Source organism: Mandrillus leucophaeus, unplaced genomic scaffold (assembly GCF_000951045.1).
Source record: "Mandrillus leucophaeus isolate KB7577 unplaced genomic scaffold, Mleu.le_1.0 Scaffold43, whole genome shotgun sequence".
Classification (NCBI taxonomy): domain Eukaryota; kingdom Metazoa; phylum Chordata; class Mammalia; order Primates; family Cercopithecidae; genus Mandrillus; species Mandrillus leucophaeus.
In genome coordinates this window covers 1,023,281-1,047,809 of record NW_012104587.1, presented here as the reverse complement: position 1 = coordinate 1,047,809, position 24,529 = coordinate 1,023,281, and the positions used below count along the sequence as shown (strand labels likewise).

Here is a 24,529-nt window from a genome sequence, read left to right as displayed (position 1 = left end):
TTGAAGGAATATACTTTATTAATCTACCTCCCAAACACTAAAATGCCAAAGACTAAAACGCTAACATTCAGCTAAATTAAAACAACTATTTACAGAGCACTGTCTGCAGGTCATGTGGGGCTGGGCCCGGTTCTTCCCCACCCACCCGCCCAGCCCATCCTCCAAACAGGCCTGGGGCCACCTGCCACCTGCAGCAGGAACACCCAGCACAGAGGACGTTTATATACACCTGGCCAAGCCCTCCACAATGGCATGCCAAGAAGGAGGTGGACAGACCAAGACAGAGACCGACAGACAGATAGATAGACATAGACAGGAGGTGAGGCTGCTAAGAAAGACGCAGGCCAGCCTCAGTGCTTCTTCAGGCTGTAGGCCAGGCTGCTGGGGACCCTGGCGCCCTGCAGAGGCGGTGAGTTCCAGACAGCAGAGCTGGTGCGCTTGTGATAGCGGGGCTTGCTCTTCTTGAAGATATCCTCCAAGTCCAGCGGGAGAATGGCTCCAAAGAGCTCCAGAAGGTTCGGCGGGTGGTAGTACTGGTGAATGATGGCCTGGCTGAGCGGCGTGCCTACAGGAGACGACAGACCAGACACTGCCTTGGGGCTCTCCATGAACCTCCCCATCCCCTGCCCCCCAAAGAGCCCTGTCACCCTCTCCAGCCTCCCTACAGAGAGCCCTGTCACCCTCTCCAGCCTCCCTACAGAGAGCTCTGTCACCCTCTTCAGCCCTGCCCCTGCCTGTACCACCATCAAACCCAGAGAACGCCCTTGTGTCACATCCTTCCTACCGTCCTCTGGCAGCTTAACCTGTACAAAGTCCTCGAGAGCTCGCATGAGCCAGGCACTCCTTGAACCTGTCCCGACCACCACCTGGGAAGCAGGTTCTGTATTCTCCCATTCAGCAGATTTGCCTAAAGGCATACAGCTAACGATGGCAGAGCCTATGTGTGAAGACAAGCCAAGCTCGAGAGCTTAAGCATAGGATGCCATCCTCGACCACCCTGGCCAGCTGCTTCTCATAGACCCCACAGGCCCTGGCGCAGTGCTGAGGGGCCGCTAGGCAGTGGATGTGGGAGCACACAGTCCTGACAACGGGGCTGAGGAAGACCCAGGGGATCAGGAGGCCAGACATGCACCAGCACTTGCTCAGCACCAGGTGTGGCTCTAAGGGCCAGCCGTGAGCTCACTCATGTCACTCTCAATACAACTCCTCAGCTGGGTCTTGTCATCACCCCCCTTTCACAGATGAGGAAACTATTTAAGTAAGCTGTTCAAAGTCACCTCCGATTAGGTGGCTTTGCAAGCGATCTGGCTTCTGCTCACTGCCATCTCCCAAACAACTTGACACTAGCAGTTAAGAGGCTTAAAGCACATGCCAGTTACGGTAGGGTTCAGATGAGGTGAAACTCACAAAAACAAGTTTCTGCAGAGTGCCTACCAGCTATGGGATTCCAGGCCCTTCCCTCTAGGGCATCTGCACCCCTCCCTGACTTCCAGCTCAGCAAACACTGCAAGGCACCCATGGTACCCACTGGCCCTATCCACTCTGGCAGCACCCACTGCTAGCACCTACCCTGCTCACTCAAGCTGGCGTTGCACTCAGGCCTGAGGCACTGCAGTCACGCTCACCCACGTTCTTGTTTAATGCTGGGGCCTGTAAACTCCAGGTCAGATCCTACTCAAGTGCCTCGCGCACTCCTCAGGGCCTTTCCTGCCTCCCCTAGCTGGCCAGAGGCCCCAGGCTCCAGCTTGGTGTTCTGCCTAAACCCGTTCCCATTCTAGCTCTGTCCCTGCCCCAGGTGGCTTACTTGGGTCCAAGTCTCTTCAGCCTTGCTGGATGTGACTCTAAGGAGAGGCCCAGTCCAAGTCAGGACACCCAGCAGTATATGCCGTGCCCGAGGCCAGTGCAATTTCATATATTTTTTTGAGAACAAAGGAACCCAACCTCATAGGTCTGGTCCTCAGGAAAGCACAATGACCACAGGGTGCCCCACTCTCCCCCGGGCACATGCATGCCCAAGGCCAGAGCCTCGAGCCGCCAACTCAAGCACTCAGCAGCCTCCCAACACCATAGCAGCCAACCCACTACTTCCAGGGCCCTCAAGGTGAGGACCAGGGAGGGCCTGAGTCTCCCAGGGAGCTGTGGGCTTTGCTTACCTCGGGCCCAGTTGGGGATGGGCTTCCGGGGATGGGCCTCATCATCGGTGGAGTCGTCGCTATTCAGATCCATCCCGTAGTTATCTGGGTTGATCTTGGGAGGGGCTCTGCGCCCTTGCGGAGTCATCTGATATGAGGTACAAGCTGGAGACTGGAAAAACAAACATGGCCATCAGCTCCCTTCGTGGCATTCCGGTCTCTCACCACCAAGGAGCGCTGGGGCACTGCTCACCTCCTCCCATTTCACAGGAGAAACAAAAGGTGCAGGATCACTTTTTTTTTTTTTTCTTTTTTTGAGACAGAATCTCACTGTCGCCCAGACTGGAGTGCAGTGGTGTGATCTCAGCTCACTGCAACCTCCACCTCCCAGGTTCAAGAGATTCTCATGCCTCAGCTTTCCCAAGTAGCTGGATTACAGGTGTGTACCACCACACCCGGCTAATTTTTTGTATGTTTAGTAAGGGACTGGGTTTCACCATGTTGACCAGGCTGGTCTCGAACTCGTGACCTCAAGTAATCCGCCTGCCTTGGCCTTCCAGTATGCTGGGATTACAGGCGAGAACCACTGCACCAGGCCTACTTTTTAATTTTAAAAAGTCACAGAACACACACTACTCTGTGTCTCCTTTTTTCATGCTAAGGTGTATTGCAAACTTTCTTCCAGGTCAGTGTGTCTAGAATCCTCCTGGGAACCGCTCAGGAGACTCCAGGATTTGCAACTTAACCATCCATCGTTGACAGATACCATACTAACTTCCAAGTTTTCCGCATCTTAACTGTGCTGCAATGAAAACATTATGTTTTGTTTGGTAACAGCACTGAAGTGAAAATAGATCAAATGCTCATCAAGAGAAGCCGGCTGAATTCCAGCACAATGAAGGTACACGGCCCTCAAAACTAAGCAATTTACCTGTGCTGAAACAGACAGATGTCTACAAAATATGCGGAGCGAAAAAAAAACCGTGGGGGTGAGGGGACTGGAAATCAAGCCACCAAATGGTACGTGCCCATTTTAAATATGTGTGTATATGGGTGAAAAAGAGAGACAGAGAATATCTGTGTGTGTTAAAAGGGTTACATACGCAAAAATCTACAAGGATATACAATGGGCTTAGTAGAGTTTTCCTGAGGGTCCCTTTTCTTAAAACTTTATACTCTTTTATAAGGTTTAGCTCCTTTTTATCCCCCACCTCAACAAATTCTACTTTTAGAATAACAAAGAATACAAAAAATAGTAAAAACAACTGGGCCAAGTGTATCTGTCCTTTTCCTTAGGGGCCTAACGTAGCCTGTGCCTCCAGCTACTGGGAAGAGAATAATCAGACTGGGCCCCTCCACCCGAAGGCCTCTCCACTGGGGCCCAGGCTGCACCTGCACGTCCACAGTCACGTTCAGGGCTTTGCTGGCCCCTGCTGCCTCCTTGGCTTTCTTCTCTTGCTCCTCCTGCAGCTGCCGCTCAGCCAGACGCTGCTGCTCTTCCTGGAACCAGGCGGCAATGGGGTGTTAGGGAGCTGTGCAGGTGCCCTTCCCTCCCCTCCCTTTCCTTCCCCTCCCTAGGCAGCCCCTGCCGCGGGAGTCTAGACCAGCCCACAGCTCAGAGCAGACCCCAGGAGAGCCTGCAACCCAGCTCCCCTCACCTTCTTCTTCTTCTCCTCCAGTTCCCTCTGCAGCCGCTCCTTCTGCAGCCGCAGGGCCTTCTCCCGCTCCTGTAGCTCCCTGAGGACCCAGCAAGAGCCTGTTAGGACAGGAAGTGGAGCCCCAGCCCAAGCCCTGTTCCCATCCCTGCTAGGGAAGCCAGCACAGCCAGCAGGACACACCTTAGACGGTGGAATTGCCCAATGGGCAACCAGCTTAGAGCCAAGAGCTGCGCTTTTGCCCCAGAGGCTAGAAGTGTACACACCAGAGGGTGCAGGGAACACAAGCTGAAGCCCAACATTTGGCCCCCACTTTTCCTTGTAACTTAGGTCTCTGAGCCTCATAACACTTTTATACAATGGAGACCAGAACACACTTCCTCCAGGGTCAACACAAGAATCAAATGGGATGATCCACAATACCCCTAATTATCCTAACCCTCAGGGCAGACACCGGCTCCAAGCATGAACAAGCATGAACAAGCATGAACAAGCACGAACAAGGGGCTGTGGATGAGTTCTGGAGTCACCGCCACAACACACTGGCTCATGACTTTGAACATGTCATTTAACCTCTCTGGACCTGTCTCTCCCTGCGTGAAGTGGAGCTGATGGCTCCCACGCCACCATGGGCTTCAGCTGAGGACTAAACAAGGAAACAGGTGTAAAGCATGCAGCTGGGGTAACCCACCAAAGCTGCCGACACTGTGACTATCACACCGCCACCCTCAAAGCCCCCTGCCCTGCCCAGCACCCTGCAAGTCTCAAACCACATTAGCTGTACCCTACGCCTTCCCAGACTCTGACCAGAGAACCACGGACGGCTTTGTCTCCATCAAGCAGCCCTGACGCAGTGCAGCCCTCTGGCTGTGACTTCTCACTGCTCTGATAAGCCTGAAGCCACCCACAAAGATGGACACGGAAAAAAAGTGCTGCCCGGTGTTTCCCAGGAGGTAGAGAGGGAGAGGGAACAGCTACGGGGCCTGCGTGTCTCACACACACGAGCCTTGTGCTCTACTGCGCGCACAGACGCAGGATCCCACGTATCTCCCGACCAACAGTGAGTGTGGCTTTTCCTCCTTGGCATCCCCACGACTCTCAGAACAACCAGGCTCAGGGCAGGCCCTGGACAAATGCCCATAAAACTAAACATGTCTGTTGTACAGAGACCACTGCATCTGCACAGCTGAAAGATCTCAGGGCTCCTGGGTCCACAGTTCCCAAGGCAGGGGAATAGTCTGAAAATATCTGAGTTATCGTCCTCACCAGGGGAGACACATTTAGTGGGGACAGGGGCCAAGGATGCCAAACACCTGCAATGTAACACGAAGATCTCTCCTGCCCAAAATGCCCATGGTGGCCCTGCTGAGAGATATCAGCTCATCCTCAGAGCACCACACCTGCCAGTTACAAAAAGACACCAAAGAGGTCAGCACACGCAGCTGGACGCAGAACCAAGCCAAGCCCTAAGCAAGCCCACCCATCACTCCTTGGATCGCCCATAGCCAATGGGGAGTGTATTCCGGTGGACCACTAGCTGTAGGCCCCTGGGTTTGGTGCGAAGGAAAGCACCTGCAAACCCTTGCATGCAGGTGGGGCCGTGTCCAGGCAAGGGCCACACCGTCTCTCTTCCACACACACGGAGGGCAGGCAGACGGGCCAGCAGGTCCCTCACCTCTCGGCCTGGAGCCGCTCCTGCTCCCGCCGACGCTCCTGCTCTGCCAGCTGCCGCTCCTGCTCGCGCCGCTCCTGCTCCCGCTGCTCCGCCAGCCGCTTAGCCTCGGCCGCCTTCCGCAGCCGCTCCTGCTCCTCCTCCTTCTTCTTCTGCAGCAGCTCTTGGTGCCGCCGCTCTTCCTCCTCCTGAAACGGAGAGCAAGGTCCGGTGCTGTGGCTGGGCCAGGGCCAGAGGCAGGACAGCAGCCCCACTCGCCCGAAGCCCAGGTGCCCCTCCTATCAGCCACCAGCACGGACAACACAGGAATGGTGCCGTGGGACATCCCGGGCAAGGCTCTGCCAGAACCACCAGCAGCAGCCTGAAAAGGCATCTCGGGACAGCCGCTGCTGCTGTAGATTTAGCAGAAAGGAACCTCGGAGCCAAACGCGCCAGCTGTGAAACAAGGGCAAGCATTTAAACCCTCTGGCCTGTCTCCTCGTCTATAAAACGGAGGCCGCAGTTATTCCTACACTTCATGGGGTTGCTGGATTTATAGGCACAACACACTTAGAACAGTGCCTAGCACACAGTAAATACCGGACCTTGGTGACTAGTCACATAAGCCCTAATGATGGATTTGCCTTCTCTAGAGTCCTAAGACTGACTGGGACGAGCTGGGCCCTTACTCTTATAGGCAGAACAGTCTGGGAATGGACCATAACAGCAATTGCATAGAACGCTCAGCAGGCGTCAGACCCTACTGAGCATTTTAGACATGAACACATTTAACCCTCACTGTTACTTGAAGGCATGGAAGCAGAGAGGTCAAGCAGCCTGCACAAGGTCGCACAGCTAATAAATGGCAGAGTTGAGATAGGCAGTCTGGCTCCAAGTATGAGCACTTAACCCTCAAACTACTGCTGCTACAGAAGATGAGAGGCAGGTTCTGGTCACCATCTCCGCCCTGGAGGCTTCTGGGAAACCTCCTTCTTAGCATGAAGCAACAAGATGGTCTGGGTCAACCCCACAAGGCGGGGTGCACCCAATAGGGCCCCATGGTGCTGAGACGGTGCCCACCCCGCCCACCTCCTCCCTGAGGCCCACCTGCGCTCGCACCTGCTGCAGCCACCTGAGCCTACGCGCCTCCTCCTCCTGCTTCCTGCGCGCCTCCACCTCCTCCATCTTCTTGGCTGCCGCTTTTTTCTTGGCCTTCTCCTCCGCCAGCCGCTCCTCCTTGGCCTGCAGAGCCCACCCACAAGTGCCCATTGGAGCACCCACATCCAATCCTGCAGAGTGGGGCCCAGAACTCTGCGTGACAGGCCCCACCTGCCCCTGCACACCTGGCTTGTTCCCACCGCCCAGGGAGAGGACACCAGAAGCCGGTCCTGCCTGAGTGTCAGATCCGACTCACAAAGGGCTGCCAGGGAAGCCCTCGGCTGAGCTCAGAGTGGACTCCAGGGCCTGTGGGGCAGGCAGGAGTTGGGTACAGGGGTACAGTGACAAATCAGCAATTTCCTGAGGGGTCCAGTCCTAACCCTTGGGCTAAGTCTGAATTGCCTGGGTCCCCCAGAGCCCAGGCTCCCACCTTCTCAGTCTTCTCATCAATCTGAGCAAACTTCTGCTCAATCTGCTTCTTCTTCTCCTCCTTCATCTGCTCCACCCGCTCGCGGGCCTGCAGCACCTTGCGGAGGCGTTCCTCACGCTTCCTGCGGGGCACAGGACAGTCAGGGGGAGCCCCGCCACGGCTGGGGCAGGCCACGGTCCAGGGAGCCAGGCCACTTACAGCTTCACCTCCTCCAGCCGCCGCCGCTTGTCCTCCTCCACCTTCTGCCTGCGCAGCTGCTCGGCCTCCTCCTTCCGCCGCAGGTTCTCCAGGCGCTGCCGCTCCTTCTCCTGGGGTGGCGGGGAGCGAGGGAGATGGGACATGAGCAAGGACAACCCCCCACCCAGCCCCAAAAGCTGCCCACAGTCCGCAGCAGCTTGCAGCCACGTGGGTGGCAGCATCAGAATGCTTCTTAGGCAGAGGTATCCCCAAAGTGGCCCCAACAGCACCCAGGCCAAGACCCGCAGCTCCCGTCTTTCCTCCCAGGAGCACTCAGCTGCCTCACAGGGGCCTGAGCCACAGTGCCCTCAACTGAGCCCTGCCAAGTTTCCGGCATCACAAAAGTCAGGCTCCAAATAGGATTTATGTGCTGATGACAACTATATAAACTGCGCATTGAAAACGAAAATGCAGGATGAGCTTGGAAGGGTGAGGAGCAGAAAGGCAGCTCTCCCAGTCACGGTGAATGTCGCAGTAAGGGGGTGGTGCAGACGCAAGGGCTAACTTACGACTGTCATGCTTTATAACATCCATACTATATGTATACGTATTTTTTTGTGTATATGAACTATTTCACAATAGTTGAAAAAAATAAAAGGAAATACTGTCAAATCCTAACAGAGGTTACTATAGTCTAGTGAGACGGATTAGGAATGGTATTAATTTTCTTTTATTTTCCAAACTTCCTGTGACATGGCTATGCTTTTTTTTGGAGACAGAGTCTGCTCTGTCACCCAGGCTGGAGTGCAATGGCGCGATCTCGGCTCACTGCAACCTCCACCTCCCAGGTTCAAGCGATTCTTGTGCCTCAGCCTCCCAAGTAGCTGAAGCTGCAGGCATGTGCCACCACACCCAGCTAATTTTTATATCTTTAGTAGAGGCGGGGTTTCACTATGTTGGCCAGGCTGGTCCTGAACTCCTGACCTCAAGGGATCCGCCCGCCTTGGCCTCCCAAAGTGCTGGGATTACAGGCGTAAGCCACCATGCCCAGCTGGCTATGCTCATTTTTAAGGCAACTTTTAAAAAGTACTCATTGGCTGAAAAGCTGATTGATGCTGGCACCCCCTCCTGGGCAGACACAGAAAGCCCCAGGGGCACAGCCACAGCAATGGGCAGCCAGCAGGGATGGGCAGGGGCTCTAAGCCTTCCCTGGCCAAGGACAAGGCTGGTGCTTTCCCCTTGAACAGTCTGGGGCTGGGTGGAGGCTGGGACCCAGAGTGAAGCCCACACCCATCACCCCACCCTGGCTCCCAGTAGACTCCCACCTTTGGACACAGTGTCCAATAGTGACCCGCTCTTCCTGTACTGGTTACTATTGATTTCTCCTTGGCTTCTGAGCCTAACTGGAGGAGCACTCTCACCTAGAAATCTGGCTCCAAGGTAATACCATCCTCCCAAAGGCGGAGAGAAGGGGTCCCAGTAACGGGTAAGATGGAGTAGACACACTCCACCTCTCTCTCCCACTGAACGCGGCTACAAAACCTGGACAGAATGCAAGGAGCGGCTACTTGAGGCCTCTAAAACTAAAGAGGAGCAGGCAGATGGGGAAGAAGACCAGACCTGGAAGCACCAGCCAACCAGCAGTGAGTTCCCCAATGTTTTCCTCCAGCCTAACTCAATACAGCCTGGAACTCCAAAGGAGTCATTGGGGCGTGGACAGAAAGAATTCTAGTCCTGACTCAAGCAGCAGAAAGGAAGTATCTAATGCTCAGAGAAGGTAGAAACTCTATTTTTGTTTTTTCTCTTTTCTTCTTTGCCTTGTGCCTCAGCCCATAAGCAGTCCTACCGCAACCAGGGGCAGCAGCAGTTAAAGAAAGCTGCCAAGTCAAAATTCGAGGGAGGAGCTGTGAACCCAAAAGTGTGGCCCAAACCCTGCGTGTTGCTCTTCTGTCTGTGCCCCTGCCAGGTGACCCTGGACAGAGAAAGCTGCCGAGTCAAAACTCAAAGGAGGAGCTGTGATCCCAAAAGTGTGGGCCAAATCCTGTGTGTTTTTCTTTCTCTGTCCCCCTGGCAGGTGGCCCTGGACAGTCGTAGAAGCAGGCAAAGCAGAACAAGGTAACTAAAGCACCAGCTTCCCAGCTGGAGGACAGAAAAGGGAGCCCCAGAGGAGATCAGGAAAATGATACTGCAGGGAATTGACAAACGAATAGGCTCAGCTCTAAGCTGCAGATGCTAGGATCTCACCCTAATTATCCCAGCAAAGGCTGAGAACTAAACTAACAGACCACCTTCCAGCTCCCAGGCTGACTGCTGACTGGCATACACACCTGGGAAAAGTGCAAACAGCACTGCCGTCTTCAAAATCGGGACTAACATTGGAACCACAGGCCCCAGAAGGCGGATGGGAACCTGCAGCCTAAACCTAACCAGGTCAATTGCTGCTAAATTGCAATGCTGAGAAAATATCAACATTGTCCATAGATTTAAACAAGACCCAGAGGCTCGTAGCCTAATGTTCAGGATGCAGTCCAAAAGGACTCCGTAGGCCCCTGGGCTCCTAACTATGGACTGTCCCCACCCACTAGATGCCCTGTGCAGGGCCCTGGGATCCCCAAAGCAGGAAAAAGCCACTTCCTGGTCTTCTCTATCACCCCGTGAAACCTGCAGGGCTCTGATCGGTCTGGGTGCGGCACAGGTGGTAAGGCCACTGGAAGGTTACTGTCAGTCACCCTCTCCAACAAGAGGGGAACAGGCCTCCATGGGGAGCAGCCAGTTCAGGGCCCACCTGGCCAGCTGCTGGGAAGCCCCTCCCACCTGCCGAGGCCCTCGGCTGGAGGCAGAAGCCTCCTGGCTGTCACAGGTGTCCCTGTGTGACTGCAGAGGACTCTTCAGAAGGCTTGCAGGAACCAAAGGAATGAGGCGGCTGCGGCCTTGGCAAACGGCACGGGGAGCTGGGGCTGAGGGTTAAGCATGTCCCCATCCGAAGGTCCTTGCTCAGAAGCCAGCCTGGCTCAGTTCAGTTCTGAGGTGTCTGAGAAGAGAACAGCTTCTGTGACTTGTTTCTAGACGCTACCACTCACTGTTCTGCTGTCGCCCAGCACAGCCAGACCCGGCCTTCTGCCTCAGCTCAGACCCACACTTGCCCTCCCCCGTCATCCCACTGCCTCAAGGCTACTGCTCAGGTCTGTGAACCAATAAATCTCAGTGGCTCTGGGGACCACAGACAACCTGTCTGTTCTCTTCAAAGACCCACAGACCCTGAGGAGGCCTGGTGCTGCGGGGGAGGCAGGGAGGTGGCTGTGGGGAACACGTCAAGCTGTAGCCCTGGTGAAAAGCCGCACCCCCTCGCTTCCTCCTAGGAGCAGAGTCAAGGGCAGGGAGGGCAGAGAAAGACGCTGGGGCCCAGAACTGCTGGGCGCCTCCAGCCAGTGCACTCCTCACCGTCCCACTCTCTTCCTAAGGCTCCCCTCCCGCTTACGATGTTAGTGCATCTACAGGTGCTGTCAGCTACACAGGGAAGGGGCTACAGCGGGAGGTGGTAGGTGCTAAGTGCTAGGTGGGGTGGGTTACCGACAGGAAAAGGCTTTACTTACGACGAAGCTGCACTGTGGAGAGGAGACAAGGGAAAAGGTAAGAGTTAATGCCAGGCCGGGGGACGTCCTGCCAGGCAGGCCACATGCCCAGCTGTGCCAGCAAGCGTGTGTGGGGCCTGCCCTCCTGCCAGCAGCACCCCCACCGCCTCTCCTATCACCCAACCCTCACCCCAACGGTGGAGGTGTCCACAAGTACCCCTCACCTTAACCACACAGATCTCCAGGGCTCACACTGAGCCGGCCGAGCCTCCAGGCTGCAGTCCAGAGCCCACAAGGTCAAGTGCAGGACAGTGCCCCCAGAGGTCAAGGCAGCTGGTGGCCACAGAGGCTTCAGCTGGCCCCTAGCAGTGCCAGGCCACACCTGCCTCCGCCCAGGCTCACACTGCTCCCAGTATCTTAGGGGACAGACTGGACCTTCAGCCACACTGCCTGGTTCCCACAAAGCCCGACCTGGGCACAGGCCCCTCACCTTGGGGTCCACGCGCAGGGGAGTGTTGCGCTTAATAAAGGACTTCATGACGCTGCGGGGGGCTGAGGTCGGGGTCATGAGCATCTGGTTCCTCTGCACCGTGTGCAGAAAGGTCCGGAGGGGCCGCACCACCTGCAGACGAGGACCAGGGTCAGGAGTGGGCAGGCGGGGCAGGGTACCGAACGGGGTCAGGGCTCTAGGGCAGGGCAGGCGCCTGGCTCACCTTGCTGGACGGGCAGGGTGAGGAAGGGGTCTTGCTCCTGGGGGGCTGCAGCTCCTCATCCTCCAGGTGCTGCTCCTCGTCCAGCTCACTCACCGCCTGCTTGTAGCTGCGCTTCCTCCTGCCAAGGCGCGGGCGGTGGCATCACAGGGCAGCCCGCTATAGCCCATCAAAAGTCACCCCGGTGAACAATTCCGGGCCCAGGCCACCGGCCTCTAGGCTGAAAGAGGCTGCAGAGCCTAACCAACCCTCTGCTGCCCACTCAGAGGAAGGGAGGTGAACAGTCCGAGGTCACATGGCCAGGAGACCGCCCTAAGACAGGGTCAACAATCGGTTCGCCCTATTCCCAGGCTGGCGCTCATCCACAGCATGGAGCCGCCTTCTTGGTTAAGTCTCAACACCAGGCCACACCCCAGCAGAGAGGCTCTGAAGCCCCTGAGCACACATCCACCCTCCCTGAGCAAGGACACAAGGCCGTGTCCTCCAGGGCCCTCAGAGTTGCCCGCACACCCCTTCCCTGATGCAAACCTGGCACTCTGCGGTGGCTCTCTGGGTCCATCTGCTAGGTCCGTCTTGGCCTCTGTGAAAACAGCAATTTCAGCAAGGCTGCAGAAATGATGGCGGCGGCAGGGTAGGAATGGGGGCCTAGGGGGAAGGGGTCCCTGGGCAGCAGCCTTGGCAGTGGGCAAGGCTCCCTTCCTGGCAGCTCCGGGGTGGCCAAACGCAGACGTATCAGCCTTAACCCTGACTAGCCTTGAGGAATCTACAGATGTCACGGCCTGGCTACCCGCAGCTCATGAACCCCTCCTCGCCAGTGCCTGGCTCTATGGTAGGCAAGGCAGGGCGGGACGGTCCCGTCGAGGCGGCAGCCCCAGACGTGCCCCACCCACCTCTGACACTAAGAACAGTGTGTGGACACCTTGTAGAAGCAGGAGCTCTAAGCCCCTTGCACAGATTCTAAATCCCACCCCTCCTGGGCCGTGCGGCTGGTGTGGCCATGACGGGAGGAGGGGGTGGCTCCGGCTGCAGGGTCAACATGCGGGGTGTAGGGTCAGTATGTTCATCTCACTGCTAGGAGAAAGTGCATGTCACTCCAAAAGTTCCCCGCAGCAGCCCTGAGGGCCGTGAGGCTGGCATGACCATTGTCCCTGACCACGTCGTAAAGAGGAGGAGGCCACGTTCAAGATCTCATAGCTATAGTGCACTTCCCACCAGAGAGAAGCACCCTTCTCAGGGAGATGTGAGCAGGACCCTGGGACACGCCCAAACCCACTGTTCTCCAGCCCTCTTTAGACGGGGATGGACCGACAAAGGTCAGAAAGGAGCTGGCAGCAGAGGCAAAGCAGGAGGCCAGGTGCGTGTTCAATTCCCAGCCCACGGCTCTTCCCACTGGCCCCTGGAGTCGAGGTCAAGGCCTTGACCTGGCCTCTTCATATCCGTACCCCAATGCAGCCCCTTCCCCTGCTTCCTGTCCCAACCAGCCACAGCCCCCCAGGCAGCACTCAGTGACAGCTCCAGCCCAACAGTGGGAGGTGAAACCTACAGACTCAAAAGGGATCTCTGCACCCCCAGGTTTAATTTCTCTTTAGCCTACTGGCTCAGAAATAGGGCTTCCTTATCCCCAGAGAGAAGGTCAGGCCGAGGCCACCAAGGCCCGCTGTGGCTCTGGGCACTAAAAGCGGCAGGTCAGGGAGCCTCACCTTGCCGCCCTGCAGAGGGCGTTTCCGGACTGCTGGCTGCAGGCTTCGGGTTGGGTGTGCTATTGGCAATCTCCGTGTCATTGCGGGGCCACGAGTTATTTCCGTTGTTCTCAGGGACCTGTGGAAAGAACCAAGGCTTTAGGGGTCTCGACCTGGAACCCAAGGCCCAGGATGGCCGCAGGGCAGAGCGGGAGCCCCAGAGGTGAGTCCTCCCTTCCCCAGGCAGCCGCCTTACCTCTGGCTCAGCTGCCGCTACCGGCTCAGCCTCCTCGGGGGACTCCTGCTCAGGACTGAAAACAGAAGAGGGGACTCTGTGAGGACTGCCCAGCTAGTCCAAGCCCTCCCCCATAGGGAGTCCCTCTCCCACTCCAGGGATGGGGGACTCAAAATGTCAACACAAGGTGCCCTGGCCAGGGCCACCAACCCACAGCCCCTGCGGGATGGGAGGATGGCAGCTCCAAGCCATGGCTCCGTGGGCAGACGAGGGATGTCAGCTTCAGAATGTGGCTTCATCTCCCATGCACCCCACCACAGAGCTGACACAGAGCCCTGTCCTCAGTTCCACCTCCACCTCTTGGACCCAGGTGAGCTGCATCTCTTTTGTGGTCTGTTCTCCATTCACCATGGGGCGGGCAAGGCCAGCAGGTCTGCCCAGTCACCCTGTTTCCCCATCCCAAGAACAAACCCTCTGCTCTGCAGGAAGGAGGGAGGGGCTGGTTTTAGTGATGGCAGAACACGGCCTCCAGGAAAAGGAGTCTGTGTCCCGGCCAGAAGCAGCACTGGGTGTAATCCTGGAGCACCACTATCCTACCCCAGCCAGTCTGAATGGCAGCTGGCAGCTCCGCCTCACCCCCAACCTCTGGAGCTCACACCCCAGGGTCAGGTCTGGCCAGGCAACCAGCAACACTGACGGGCGCTGCAAGGAGACCAGGCGGCCAACACTCACGTCACTCACTGCCTGGTCAGACAGGGGAAACGGGCAGCCCCTGGGCAGTCAGGGATCAGTGGGGAAGGCTCAGCCCAGGAATTGCTTCCAGCCTTGGTGCTCACCTTGGCTCCCTGTCCTGGTGTGCCCTGCCCACTTGCAAAGCCCTGGAACTGAACTCACCCAACTTTCTCGGGCACCTCAACATTCAGAAGCCTCTCCAGGTAACTGTGACCTGAGGGGGAAAAGAAAGGCACAAAAGATGTCACCAGAAACCACATAGGTCCCACTTGAAGGGGTCCAGGGGACCAGGTTCCAGCAAGGGCCTGGCCACTGCTCCCATCACTAGCCCTGCCATGCCCAGGACCCTCCCCTCAGCACTCATCCTAGTGTCTTTATCGGAGTTCCTGGCTTCATGTCCCCTGCTGCTTCCCAGATGGTCTTCCCATGCCCATCTGGGCACAGCTGGGCATCCTCACTGGGCTGGGAATATCTTGAGAAGAGGGACAATGTCTGTTGCAGCTCCAGGCCCCAAACTCCCAGCATGGGGCCCAAGACAAAGCAGCTCATTCTGTTAACAAATATTCATCAAGTGCCTACAGTGTACTGGGACCTGAGCCAGGCCCCAGGGCCCCAACGGTGAGCAAAACAGAACCACTGTCTGGTCTAGATAACAATCATCAAATAGTCCCGTCAACAACACCAGCATGGCCAATGATGGAACACAGCACAGAAATTTTTTTTCTTTTTTTTGAGACGGAGTCTCGCTCTGCTGCCCAGACTGGTGTGCAGTGGAACAACCTCAGCTCACTGCAACCACCGCCTCCTGGGTTCAAGCGATTTCTGGCTAATTTTTGTATTTTTAGTAGAGACGGGCTTTCACCATGTTGGCCAGGCTGGTTTTGAACTCCTGACCTCAAGTAATCCACCCGCCTAGGCCTCCCAAAGTGCTGGGATTACAGGCGTGAGCCACCGCGCCGGGTCCAGAGCAGAGAATTTTAAAAGCCTGTGACGGGGGGACCTGAGTTGGTCTGGAGGAGTTTACAAAGGAGGAGGATGTCCAGGCCAGTGGTTCTCAGCTTGCATTCTCTGATCCCTGGATGTCCTTGAGACCCTTGGGGGAATCCACGAGGTCATAACTAAACATGATACTAAAATATTACTTTCCCCCTTTCACTGTGCTGACACTTGCCCTGAGGGCACAAAAGCAATGAGGAACAAGCTGCTGAAGCCTCAGCCCCAATTGAGGCCAGAGCATCAAACACTATCCTCGGACCACACACTCACAGGAAGGAGAGATGTCCAGTTTCACTGAGGAATGTCCTTGATGAAGGTGTAAAAAGTACTAATTTTTTTTTTTTTTTTTTTGGAGACAGACTCTCACTCTGTCACTCAGGCTGAATGCAGTGACTCAATCTCAGCTCACTGCAACCTCCACCTCCTGGGTTCAAGCGATTCTTGTGCCTCAGCCTCTCAATTAGCTGGAATTGCAGGCACGTACCACCACACCCAGCTAATTTTTTATATTTTTAGTAGAGACAGGGTTTCGCGATGTTGGCCAGGCTGGTCTCGAACTCATCCTCAAGCGAACCACCTGCCTCAGCCTCCCAAAGTGCTGGGATTACAGGCGTGAGTCACCACGCCTGCAAAAGTCCTAATTTTACTAAATCTAAACTCAAGTACATGCCATTTCTACTCTCCTGTGTGCTGAGGTGGGAAGTGTGCCAAACACCTGTTGCTGCAAACGCAACTCTCCGCGAAAAGCGCTTGTCTCTAAGCCGCCAGCTGCACTAGCCACTTCTTCACCTGGAACACTATTATTATTTAAAAGAATGACTGACACACATTGGTTATTCAATCTTGGCTATCTGGAAGACATTTTCTCACAAGTCAATGAAGTGAATCCATCACAAAAATAAAACACCATGTGCTAACAATAATTTAAAAATTGAAACAAAAAGAATCCAAGAGTAGAATTTTGAAAAGCGCGTATCCACCACCAGCAGGGCCACAGCATCCTAATACCTAAGGACTTTTCTGATGAGGTCAGAAAACAAATGTGCTTTTTTAGGATGTTATACAATGAAGGGTGTCAACACTTGGAAGACGTGCATAACCTGGTGAAGCAATATTTTCCAAATGATCGATGTATGCGGTTATGAAATCACACATATCTAAAAGATCAAAGTGTGGCTGGGCGTGGTGGCTCACGCTTGTAATCCCAGCACTCTGGGAAGCCGAGGCGGATGGATGATTTGAGATCAGGAGTTTGAGACCAGCCTGGCAACATGGTGAAACCCCGTCTCTACTAAAAAGACAAAAATTAGCCAGGCATCGGTGGGCGCCTGTAATCCCAGCTACTCAGGAGGCTGAGACAAGAGAATTTCTTGAACCGGGAGGCAGAGGTTGCAGTGAACCAAAATCATGCCACTACACTCCAGCATGGGTGACATAGTGAGATTTCATCTTTTAAAAAAAAAAAAAAAAAAAGGTGCAAGGTAGACCCCTATGGAACCAGCAACATGGTTTCAGACTACACCACAACAAACCTTGAAGAACTACCACTTCTTGCGCTGGTCCTGATAACAAAGAATATGCACAATTATCTGAAAAAGCTATGAAGATATTCCTCCCTTTCCCAACTACACGTCTGTGTGAGGCCAGATGTTCTTCAGCTACTTTTTTTTTTTTTTTTTTGAGACAGAGTCTCACTCCGTCACCCAGGCCGGAGTGAAGTGGTGTGAATTCGGCTCACTGCAACCTCCACTTCCCGGTTTCAAGCAATCCTCCTGCCTCAGCCTCCCAAGTCGCTGGGACTACAGGCACACACCACCACGCCCAGATAATTTTTTGTATTTTTAGTCGAGATGGGGTTTCACCATGTTGGCCAAGATAGTCTCGATCTCTTGACCTCATGATCCGCCAGCCTCAGCCTCCCAATGTGCTGGGATTACAGGTGTGAGCCACCGCGCCCGGCCAGTTCTTCAGTTACTTTAACCCAAACAGCACAATGCAACAACAGATCAAACACAGAATGAGGCTTCTTTAAAGTCACACGATAAAGAGATTTGCAAAATGTAGAATAATGCCAGTCTCCTCAGTACATTTTTGTTTTGGAAAAGTTATTTTTTCATAAAAAGTCTTAATGTAAACAGGTGATAGGCTTGGTACTTACATTTTGCAATGTCAAAATACTAAACAATATTTTTAAATCTTTAAAGTACTAGATATTCATATAAAAATCTTAACTAAAATTTAAACACTTTTAAAATCCTGTTTTAATTTCTAATACAATAACTATCAAAAGATAAAACCTCATAATCAAAGCTTTTTTTTTTCTTTTTAACAAAGTCTCACTCTGTCACCCAGGCTGGAGTGCAGTGGCGCAATCTCAGCTCATTGCAGCCTTGACCTCCTGGGTTCAAGCAATCCTCCCACTTCAGCCTCCTGAGTAGCTGGGACTACAGGCACTTGCCACCATACCTGGCTAATTTTCCCCATTTTGGTAGAGACAGGGTCTGGCCATCTTGTCCAGGCTGTCAAAAGCTTTTTGAGGCTGAGGCTTAATCATTAAAAACAGGAAGCCCGGGGCCCTCACCCTCAGCCCTAACCCTGGCATCCTCACCACAGCTGCTAGCTTTACGTCCCTGGCTTCTTCCTAGCTGGGAGCATGCCTGTTCCCAGTGCCACTGGTCTGGGGAGAAGGAGGGCCAAGGCCACGAGGCAGGAAAAAAAGAGGCTTTTTTGGGGAACGGAGAGAAGGTAGCTGAGCTGGCGCATCCTGAGCCATGGGGGCTTGGCCAGAGTTCAGGCTGGGAGGCGGCCAGTGGGAGGTTGGGGCGCACAGGGTCTCAGGAAAACAGGGAAGACAACAGGCCACAGAGAAGGGAAGCCGGAACCCTTCCTGGGTATAGTAGCCAGGTTTGGGGAGGTGGTGGGAGCAGCTGCAGGGCCGGGCTGACAGTCACGGGTGGTGATGACCCCCATTTAAGGGGTCTATACCCAGAAGATACGTCCCCCTCATCTCCCCATGCAGTGTCATCCCAGCTCATGTGCTCCCTGATGAAGATGCCACGTGACTACATGGCTCTCCCACCAGCACAAGGGTTCTCTGGAATGCTAAGTGCCATCTGCACGCCATTCAGGCCTCGGAGCTGGTCTGGTGGTGGGGAAGTGGCCCAAGCACTGGCAGAGGGACGGAAGGGCTGTTCTCCAATGCGGAGGTGGCTCGAACGCCCCAAGGTGGAGCCCTGTGGCAGTGGGCCTGTCCCTTCCTATCCACTTCAGAACTGCTGCCCCGCAGGCCCCGCAGGCAGGTGCGCACCAGGCCAGGAGGCAGGGGATTCCTGCCGGCACACAGCAGTTCCACGCCTCGGGGCCACACTCTGGCTTCCAGAGGCCCCCTCGGCCCATCCTGCCTGCTGGCTTTTTTTCCTGTCTCATTTTCCCATTCCTCTGGTGCAGGTGTTTCCTTCCCATCCCGAATTTAATTTTTGAGACATTAAACTCGTTAATGTCTCAAAAATTAATGAACTGAACTCAAATCCTTGTGTCAAGTGCTGCTCATGGGGAAAATCCAAACCAAGACCCCACCTCGCAGCTGCCCGAGAGCCTCTCCCAGAACCTGGGATCTGGGAGACCCCCGGGAAGCCTCCTCCGCGTCACCGCCCCACTCCCTGACACCCTTGCGGCTCCTCGCTAGGGGTCGGCCTTGTCACACCCAAACTGAGTGTCAGCCGTTGGTGAGTTTTCTCAAATAAGGTGTACTGAGTATCCACTACACCCAAGCACTGAGATGAGTTATCTACTCACATTCAAAGCCAGTGTTATCACCATTTCACACAGAAAAACTGAGGCTGAGAGAAGGGGTGTGCCCAAGGTCACCCAGGGTCTGTGTAACTGCAGATCCTAGATCCTGTGTCCTCCTCTCTCTCCTCTACCCACCTTAGGAAGAGAGATGATGCTGGGCTGGGAGTCAGACAGACCTAGGTCACATGCAGCAGTCAAATCAGAAGCCCATTCTTTGGCAGGGAACAGGTAGATAGAGAGGGAAAAGTGATGGAAGGGCATGAGCTGCAGAGCCGGATGTCTGCTCCAAAGGTCTGAGATTCTCTGCAACCCCGCCTGGCTCTCCCTCTACAGGCCCAGCCTCACCTGCCCCCTTGGGCCCCTTCCCAAGATCAGATCCAGGCCTGAGAAAATCTCCAAAACAGATCAGAACCATTTAGATCCTTCTGAGAATCCAGAAATAGACAGTGTGCCAGACTGCACATCTGGACACGCCCCAGACTGCGTCACCTCAAACACTGGAGCAGGCCCGTCCCCAGGCAGTGAGACTCAGGCACAGAGAAGGCTGCCAAGGTGAGGTGCCCTCCCCTGCCTGACAGGCCCTGCCCTGGGGCCTTGCACAAAGCCTCTTCTGCAAGCACCTGACTTTCTGGACAGAATGAAACATGCAGTGCTCAAGCCCCAGCTTCCCGATTTACAGATTCCATGGCCTCCTTAAGCCTCAGTTTCCTCCTCTATAAAGTGAAAAATTCCTCACAAGCTAACAGTGCTGCTGTAAGGACCAAATGAAATAACTTTTCCTTTTATAAATCTTAAAGTGCCTGGCAGATGCCAGCTACTATTTAATATGCGTTAAGATAAAACCTGGGCTGGGCGCAGTGGCTCACACCTGTAATCCCAGCACTTTGGTAGACTGGGTGAGGCTTGAGGTCAGGAGTTCGAAACCAGCCTGGCCAACATGGTGAAACCCCATCTCTACTAAAAAACAAAAAAAAAATGAGCCTGGTGTGGCGGCAGGCGCTTGTAATCCCTGTTGCTCGGGAGGCCGAGGCAGGAGAATTGCTTGAACCCGAGATGCAGAGGTTGCAGTGGGCCGAGATCGTGCCATTGCACTCCAGTCTGGGCAACAGAGTGAGACTCTGCATCCAAAAAAAAAAAAAGAAAAAAGATAAATCCTGGCCTATCCTCACCACCAATCCGCTGCTTCGCCCATCCTCTGGCTGCATCCTTACAACAGCCTCCTATCTGGTCTCCCTGTTTCCCTCCATTCACCATCATCAGGCCACTTCTTTTGCTTCGGTGGGGTCAAGTTCAAGCTCTTGTGTGAGACATGAGCCCCAGACCCCCATCACTTGTTGCTTTAGGCATCAGGGTCTTTGTACAAGCTGTTCCCTCTGCCAAGAATACATATCCCCGCATTTTTTTTTTCCGCTTAGCAAAAGCGCAGCCATCCTTCAGAACCCTCCTAGCTCAGACTTCACCTCCTCCTCATGCAGCCAGCCGCCCCTCCAGACACCTGCTCCAGTGGGCAACGGCCCCCTTAGCTGAGATCTGAGAGAGCAGCTAACGTTACCCAGTCCTTCCCATACGCCAGGCACCCTTCTAAACACCCCGTGTAGAGGGACCAAAGAAAACCTCACAACGACCCTTTGAAGTGACGCGATTAGCCCCAGTTGACAGGCGAGGAGTGGAGGCCCGTGAAGTTTCCAGGACCTGCCCCAGGCTGCGGGGTAAGTGAATGGCTGAGTTGGCACTCAGACCCATGCTGGCCAGCTCCAGAGTCAGCTTGGTTCCCCCTCCTGGCTCCCATCAGATGCCCAGTCATCTGATCTGCCAGAAGGAACCTGCTGCCATAATTCCCTCCTCCAGATCAAATGCAGTGTCGCTAATGGCGGCGCACAAACCCGGTGAATTTAAGCAGCCTCTGCAGCACGGGGTTGGGAGGAACGAGCCGGCCCTGGGTAAGAGGCCCAGGCTCCAGCCTCAACATGGCCAGTAACTACGGCCACATGGTGGCCAACCTCCCCGAAGCTCAATTTCCTCACTTGTAAAGCAAGTAGGTTGGGTCAGATCTGCACCATCCAACGTGGAAACCACTAGCTACATGTAACTATTTAAATCTAAAAAAATTACAATGCAATACAATTTAAAATTCAGTTCCTCAATCAGACTAGCCACATTTTGAGGACACAATCGCCAGATGGGGCCAGCTAGCAGCCACCACCCAGGACAGCACAGATGTGGAACATCCACCTCACTGCAGAAAGCTCTCTGGACAGCTCCTTGCTAGATGATCCCTCAGAAACCCTCCATCTGAGCCTGGCACCAAGGACCACCCGCCACTGCCAAGCCCCCAGACTCACAGATGATGCGGCCAGAGGCAGCGGGCTCTTCGGCAGTCTTCTTGGCAAGCCTTCTGCTCGCCCTGCGGACAACACTTTCCTGTTTGGCCACCAGAGAGTACTTCTGGGCTAAGACTTGGGGACTCAGGGAGGACGGGGCGACCAGGCTGTGCTGCACCGACTGAGAGTCCGCGGGAGAGCCCGTGGGCACAGAGAAGTTATCCGGCAGGATGGGAGCCAGCACCCGCTCCCGCCACGGAGAGTCTGGAGAGCCTGGCGAGTCCCGTGGGCCAGGGGAGACCCGCGCAATCCTGAGCTTAGACACAGACCGCCCCGTCCCGACCCCTCGACCCTTGGGGTCCTGGGGTGTAGCCATCAGGGAGCTCACTGTGACGGACTCCAGTATCCTGGCCTTTGACTTCTTAGGTGTTGATTCCTCATCCGATGTCAGGATGCCCTGGGAGGCTGGAGCTGTGGCTGAAGCCAGAGTCGGGGACAGAGTACGGGGCAGAGGCTGGACGGACACGAGCCGGGTGACATGCTGCTCAGCATTGCGGCGCTCACTGATGCCAATCTCCACCACAGGCACCAGCTGGCAATGGGTGCGGTTATCCTTGGGCTTCTCGGTCAACATCGTGGGAGACTCAGGGGTGGGCGAAGAAGGTGCAGCCAATGCCATGGTGGCCGCAGCAGCCGCAGCCGCAGCACGGGTCACACGCCGCAGGACGAAGCCGTTCTCCCCCGCCATCGTGGCCAGCTTCTCTACACTGTCCTTGCTGCAGAGGCGTCGGGAGCTCAGCTGGCTGCTCCGAGATTTTCTGCGGGATAACCTGGCAGGGGCAGCAGGGCAGAGGCTGAGACAGGCAGCAGGACAGGGTGGCGCCCAGTCTCCCCAAGAGCCACCAGCTTGGATGGAGTATGATGAGAGAATGTGAAGGCAAAAGACTTGGGTTCCAGCCCAGATTCTGCCGCCTCTAGCCAGGAGGCCCCAGGACATTCTTGTCTGAGCCTCAGTCTGCCTAACTGTAAATTGGGGATCATGCACAGTCCTCACAGAACTGGCTAGGAAGATTATATTCATCCACACCGGTGGCTGACGGAAGTCACACCGCACCAAGCCCCCGCTGAAAGCCTTACACACGCTCTCCCTTAATCCAGAGCACGGCCCTGGGAGGTAGGGACCACTATCCCCATTTTGGGGATGAGGAACAGAGGCTCAGAGGCAAAAATTCAATTCAAAGCCATACTGCTCTGCTAAGGGGCAGAGCTGGGGTTCGCACCCAGGTCTAACCCCAAGACCCAGCCTCTTTCCCTAGCACGCTGCAGCCCCAGTCATTCTTGATGGGGACTAAAACAAGCATGACAATATGAGGGCTGGGACAAGCCACGTGGTCCACACCCGGGTCATATTCACCTAACAGAAGGACGGCTTCTCTTTTTCATCCCACCTATGGAAATACTTCCCAGCCTCCAGGGCCCAGATCAAATACCCCCGCCCCTAACACACAGCCACAGATCTGGACTCCAGGGTCTTGGGTCAAGCTATAGTTCCCCGTGGCATCCCAACCCCTCTCAGCATGGCCCACGCAGTACCCGCGGTGGTACCCACCATCCCTCCTACAGGCTGCTACTTCCAAATCAACATCTTCAGAATCGAACTCTCCCAGATGGCACCAAGCCTCCGCAGAGCCCACTGCCCAGCTCACCCTCCCCCAACCGTTCCTACCTTTTCCTGATGGGGTCTCTGTTTTCATCCTGAACATAAGAAATCCGTCTCTTCTTCCGTCGGTTCTTCTGAGAAGGTGTTTTGGGCATCAGTTCTGGCTCTTTGCTGAACTCTCTGTTTGGCACAGGAGGGTGTCACTCGAGGCTGCCTGGGAACCGCTGGTCCCCTCTCCCACCCAGCTTGGCCCCTGCCCATTTCCTGGCCGCGACAGGTCAAGCTGGGGTGACCAGCACTAAGCAAGCTCTCCAAGGTCACGTGCAAATCACCTGCAGGCACTCAGGGCTTCCTCCTGGAGACACGGCAAGGAAGCAAGCCCCCAGGTGCACGTCCATTGCCCCATACCCTGAGAGGCCCAGCCAGCAACAATGGCGAACAGGCAAGGGACTCGATCTCTCCTGCTGCCCCTTCCCATGACACTAGGTCGGGCCCCTAGCACACTGCACACGGAGTATACAGCAGGGAGCCCTGACAGGCTGTCGGTTTTGCCAGGCAGGTGGGGACGAGGAGCTGTTGTGTCCCCAAGACCAAAGCAGCCCAGACAGGCGCTGCTGGTGTTCCCATCCCCTCACTGTGCCCCTGCCTTCACCTAGTGAACATGCGCTTGGCCTCCTCCTGGATCTCCTCAAGCCACACCAAGTCCTTATTATCCATGTTGCAGAGAAACTCCATGAGCTTCTGGTCACATAGCTCCAGCAGGTGAATGGGCCCTGGGGCTGTCGTCCCCATGGTGGCTCTGTCTGGTGAAGACAGGGACAAGAGGCACAAGTTAGAGGTTCAGGGTAGGGGTCCGGGGCTTTCTCCAAGCTGCCATACCCATCCCACCCACAACCACCACAAACACCCAGTGCCCGAACCAGGGCCCCTCTCTGCTCACAGCCACTCCCCAGAGCTGCAGAATTCCAAACACTAATGCCCTAACCTCATTTCTGCAAAGAGGGGCCCTCGTACTCACACTCTTCAAATATCTCCCTGTCCACCCCCACCCCACAGCATGACTGTCCCCAGTTCCCAGCCAGTTCTGACAATGATGGTCCTCCTTACAAATGGCCTTTTCTGGGCTGAAGATGACAGGGCACTGCCATCTGCCTTTCTGGCCACCCCAGGGCCCCTCACTCCCTGCCCAAACACAGTCCTGCTCTCGCTCTCCAGTAGGCCCTCATCTTACTACTCATGGCTAAGTAAGGGCTAAGACACAGCCACCCTGCACTACATGCAAGCTGACTCCAGACATCAGGCCAAAGAACATCCAACTCAGCTGCCTCTTTAAGCGGCCAGTGAGCAGAAGGGATTCTATGTTCCAAAGGAATGAGTGAGAAAGTAGTGATCCTGAGATACGTCCTCAAGGGGCCTCCCATACCTCTCTCCCTTGAGCTGAAATGCCCTCCAAATGGAGCATAAACAGAACATGAAGGGAACGGTAAGCAATATCTTGTTTTTAAGAAAACTTGCCTATAGGCATTGAGCAAGGGAAAACACAAAAACAGTTTTTTCTCACTTTCTTATAAAACTAGCAGCTCAGGTATCCTCCCTAAAACTTGATAACCAGCCTGGCACGGTGGATCA

The 24,529-nt window shown here is 55.1% G+C and overlaps 1 protein-coding gene across 1 annotated transcript in view; it reads right to left on the bottom strand.

Moving 5' to 3' along the window:
- INCENP (inner centromere protein antigens 135/155kDa) overlaps nucleotides 1-24,529 on the bottom strand; it is a 27,863-nt gene continuing 3,334 nt past the window's right edge. Inside the window, exons 2-19 of the mRNA XM_011993357.1 lie at nucleotides 23,553-23,703; nucleotides 22,967-23,080; nucleotides 21,262-22,070; nucleotides 14,294-14,345; nucleotides 13,421-13,475; nucleotides 13,186-13,303; nucleotides 12,014-12,065; nucleotides 11,489-11,606; nucleotides 11,266-11,397; nucleotides 10,797-10,808; nucleotides 7,225-7,334; nucleotides 7,027-7,147; nucleotides 6,546-6,680; nucleotides 5,463-5,647; nucleotides 3,791-3,869; nucleotides 3,525-3,632; nucleotides 2,154-2,304; nucleotides 1-565 (exon numbers count right to left, since the gene is read on the bottom strand). Of these exons, the coding sequence (XP_011848747.1) occupies nucleotides 351-565; nucleotides 2,154-2,304; nucleotides 3,525-3,632; nucleotides 3,791-3,869; nucleotides 5,463-5,647; nucleotides 6,546-6,680; nucleotides 7,027-7,147; nucleotides 7,225-7,334; nucleotides 10,797-10,808; nucleotides 11,266-11,397; nucleotides 11,489-11,606; nucleotides 12,014-12,065; nucleotides 13,186-13,303; nucleotides 13,421-13,475; nucleotides 14,294-14,345; nucleotides 21,262-22,070; nucleotides 22,967-23,080; nucleotides 23,553-23,692 (2,706 nt within the window). The 5' untranslated portion in view covers nucleotides 23,693-23,703 and the 3' untranslated portion in view covers nucleotides 1-350. The remainder of the gene's footprint in view (nucleotides 566-2,153; nucleotides 2,305-3,524; nucleotides 3,633-3,790; nucleotides 3,870-5,462; nucleotides 5,648-6,545; nucleotides 6,681-7,026; nucleotides 7,148-7,224; nucleotides 7,335-10,796; nucleotides 10,809-11,265; nucleotides 11,398-11,488; nucleotides 11,607-12,013; nucleotides 12,066-13,185; nucleotides 13,304-13,420; nucleotides 13,476-14,293; nucleotides 14,346-21,261; nucleotides 22,071-22,966; nucleotides 23,081-23,552; nucleotides 23,704-24,529) is intronic.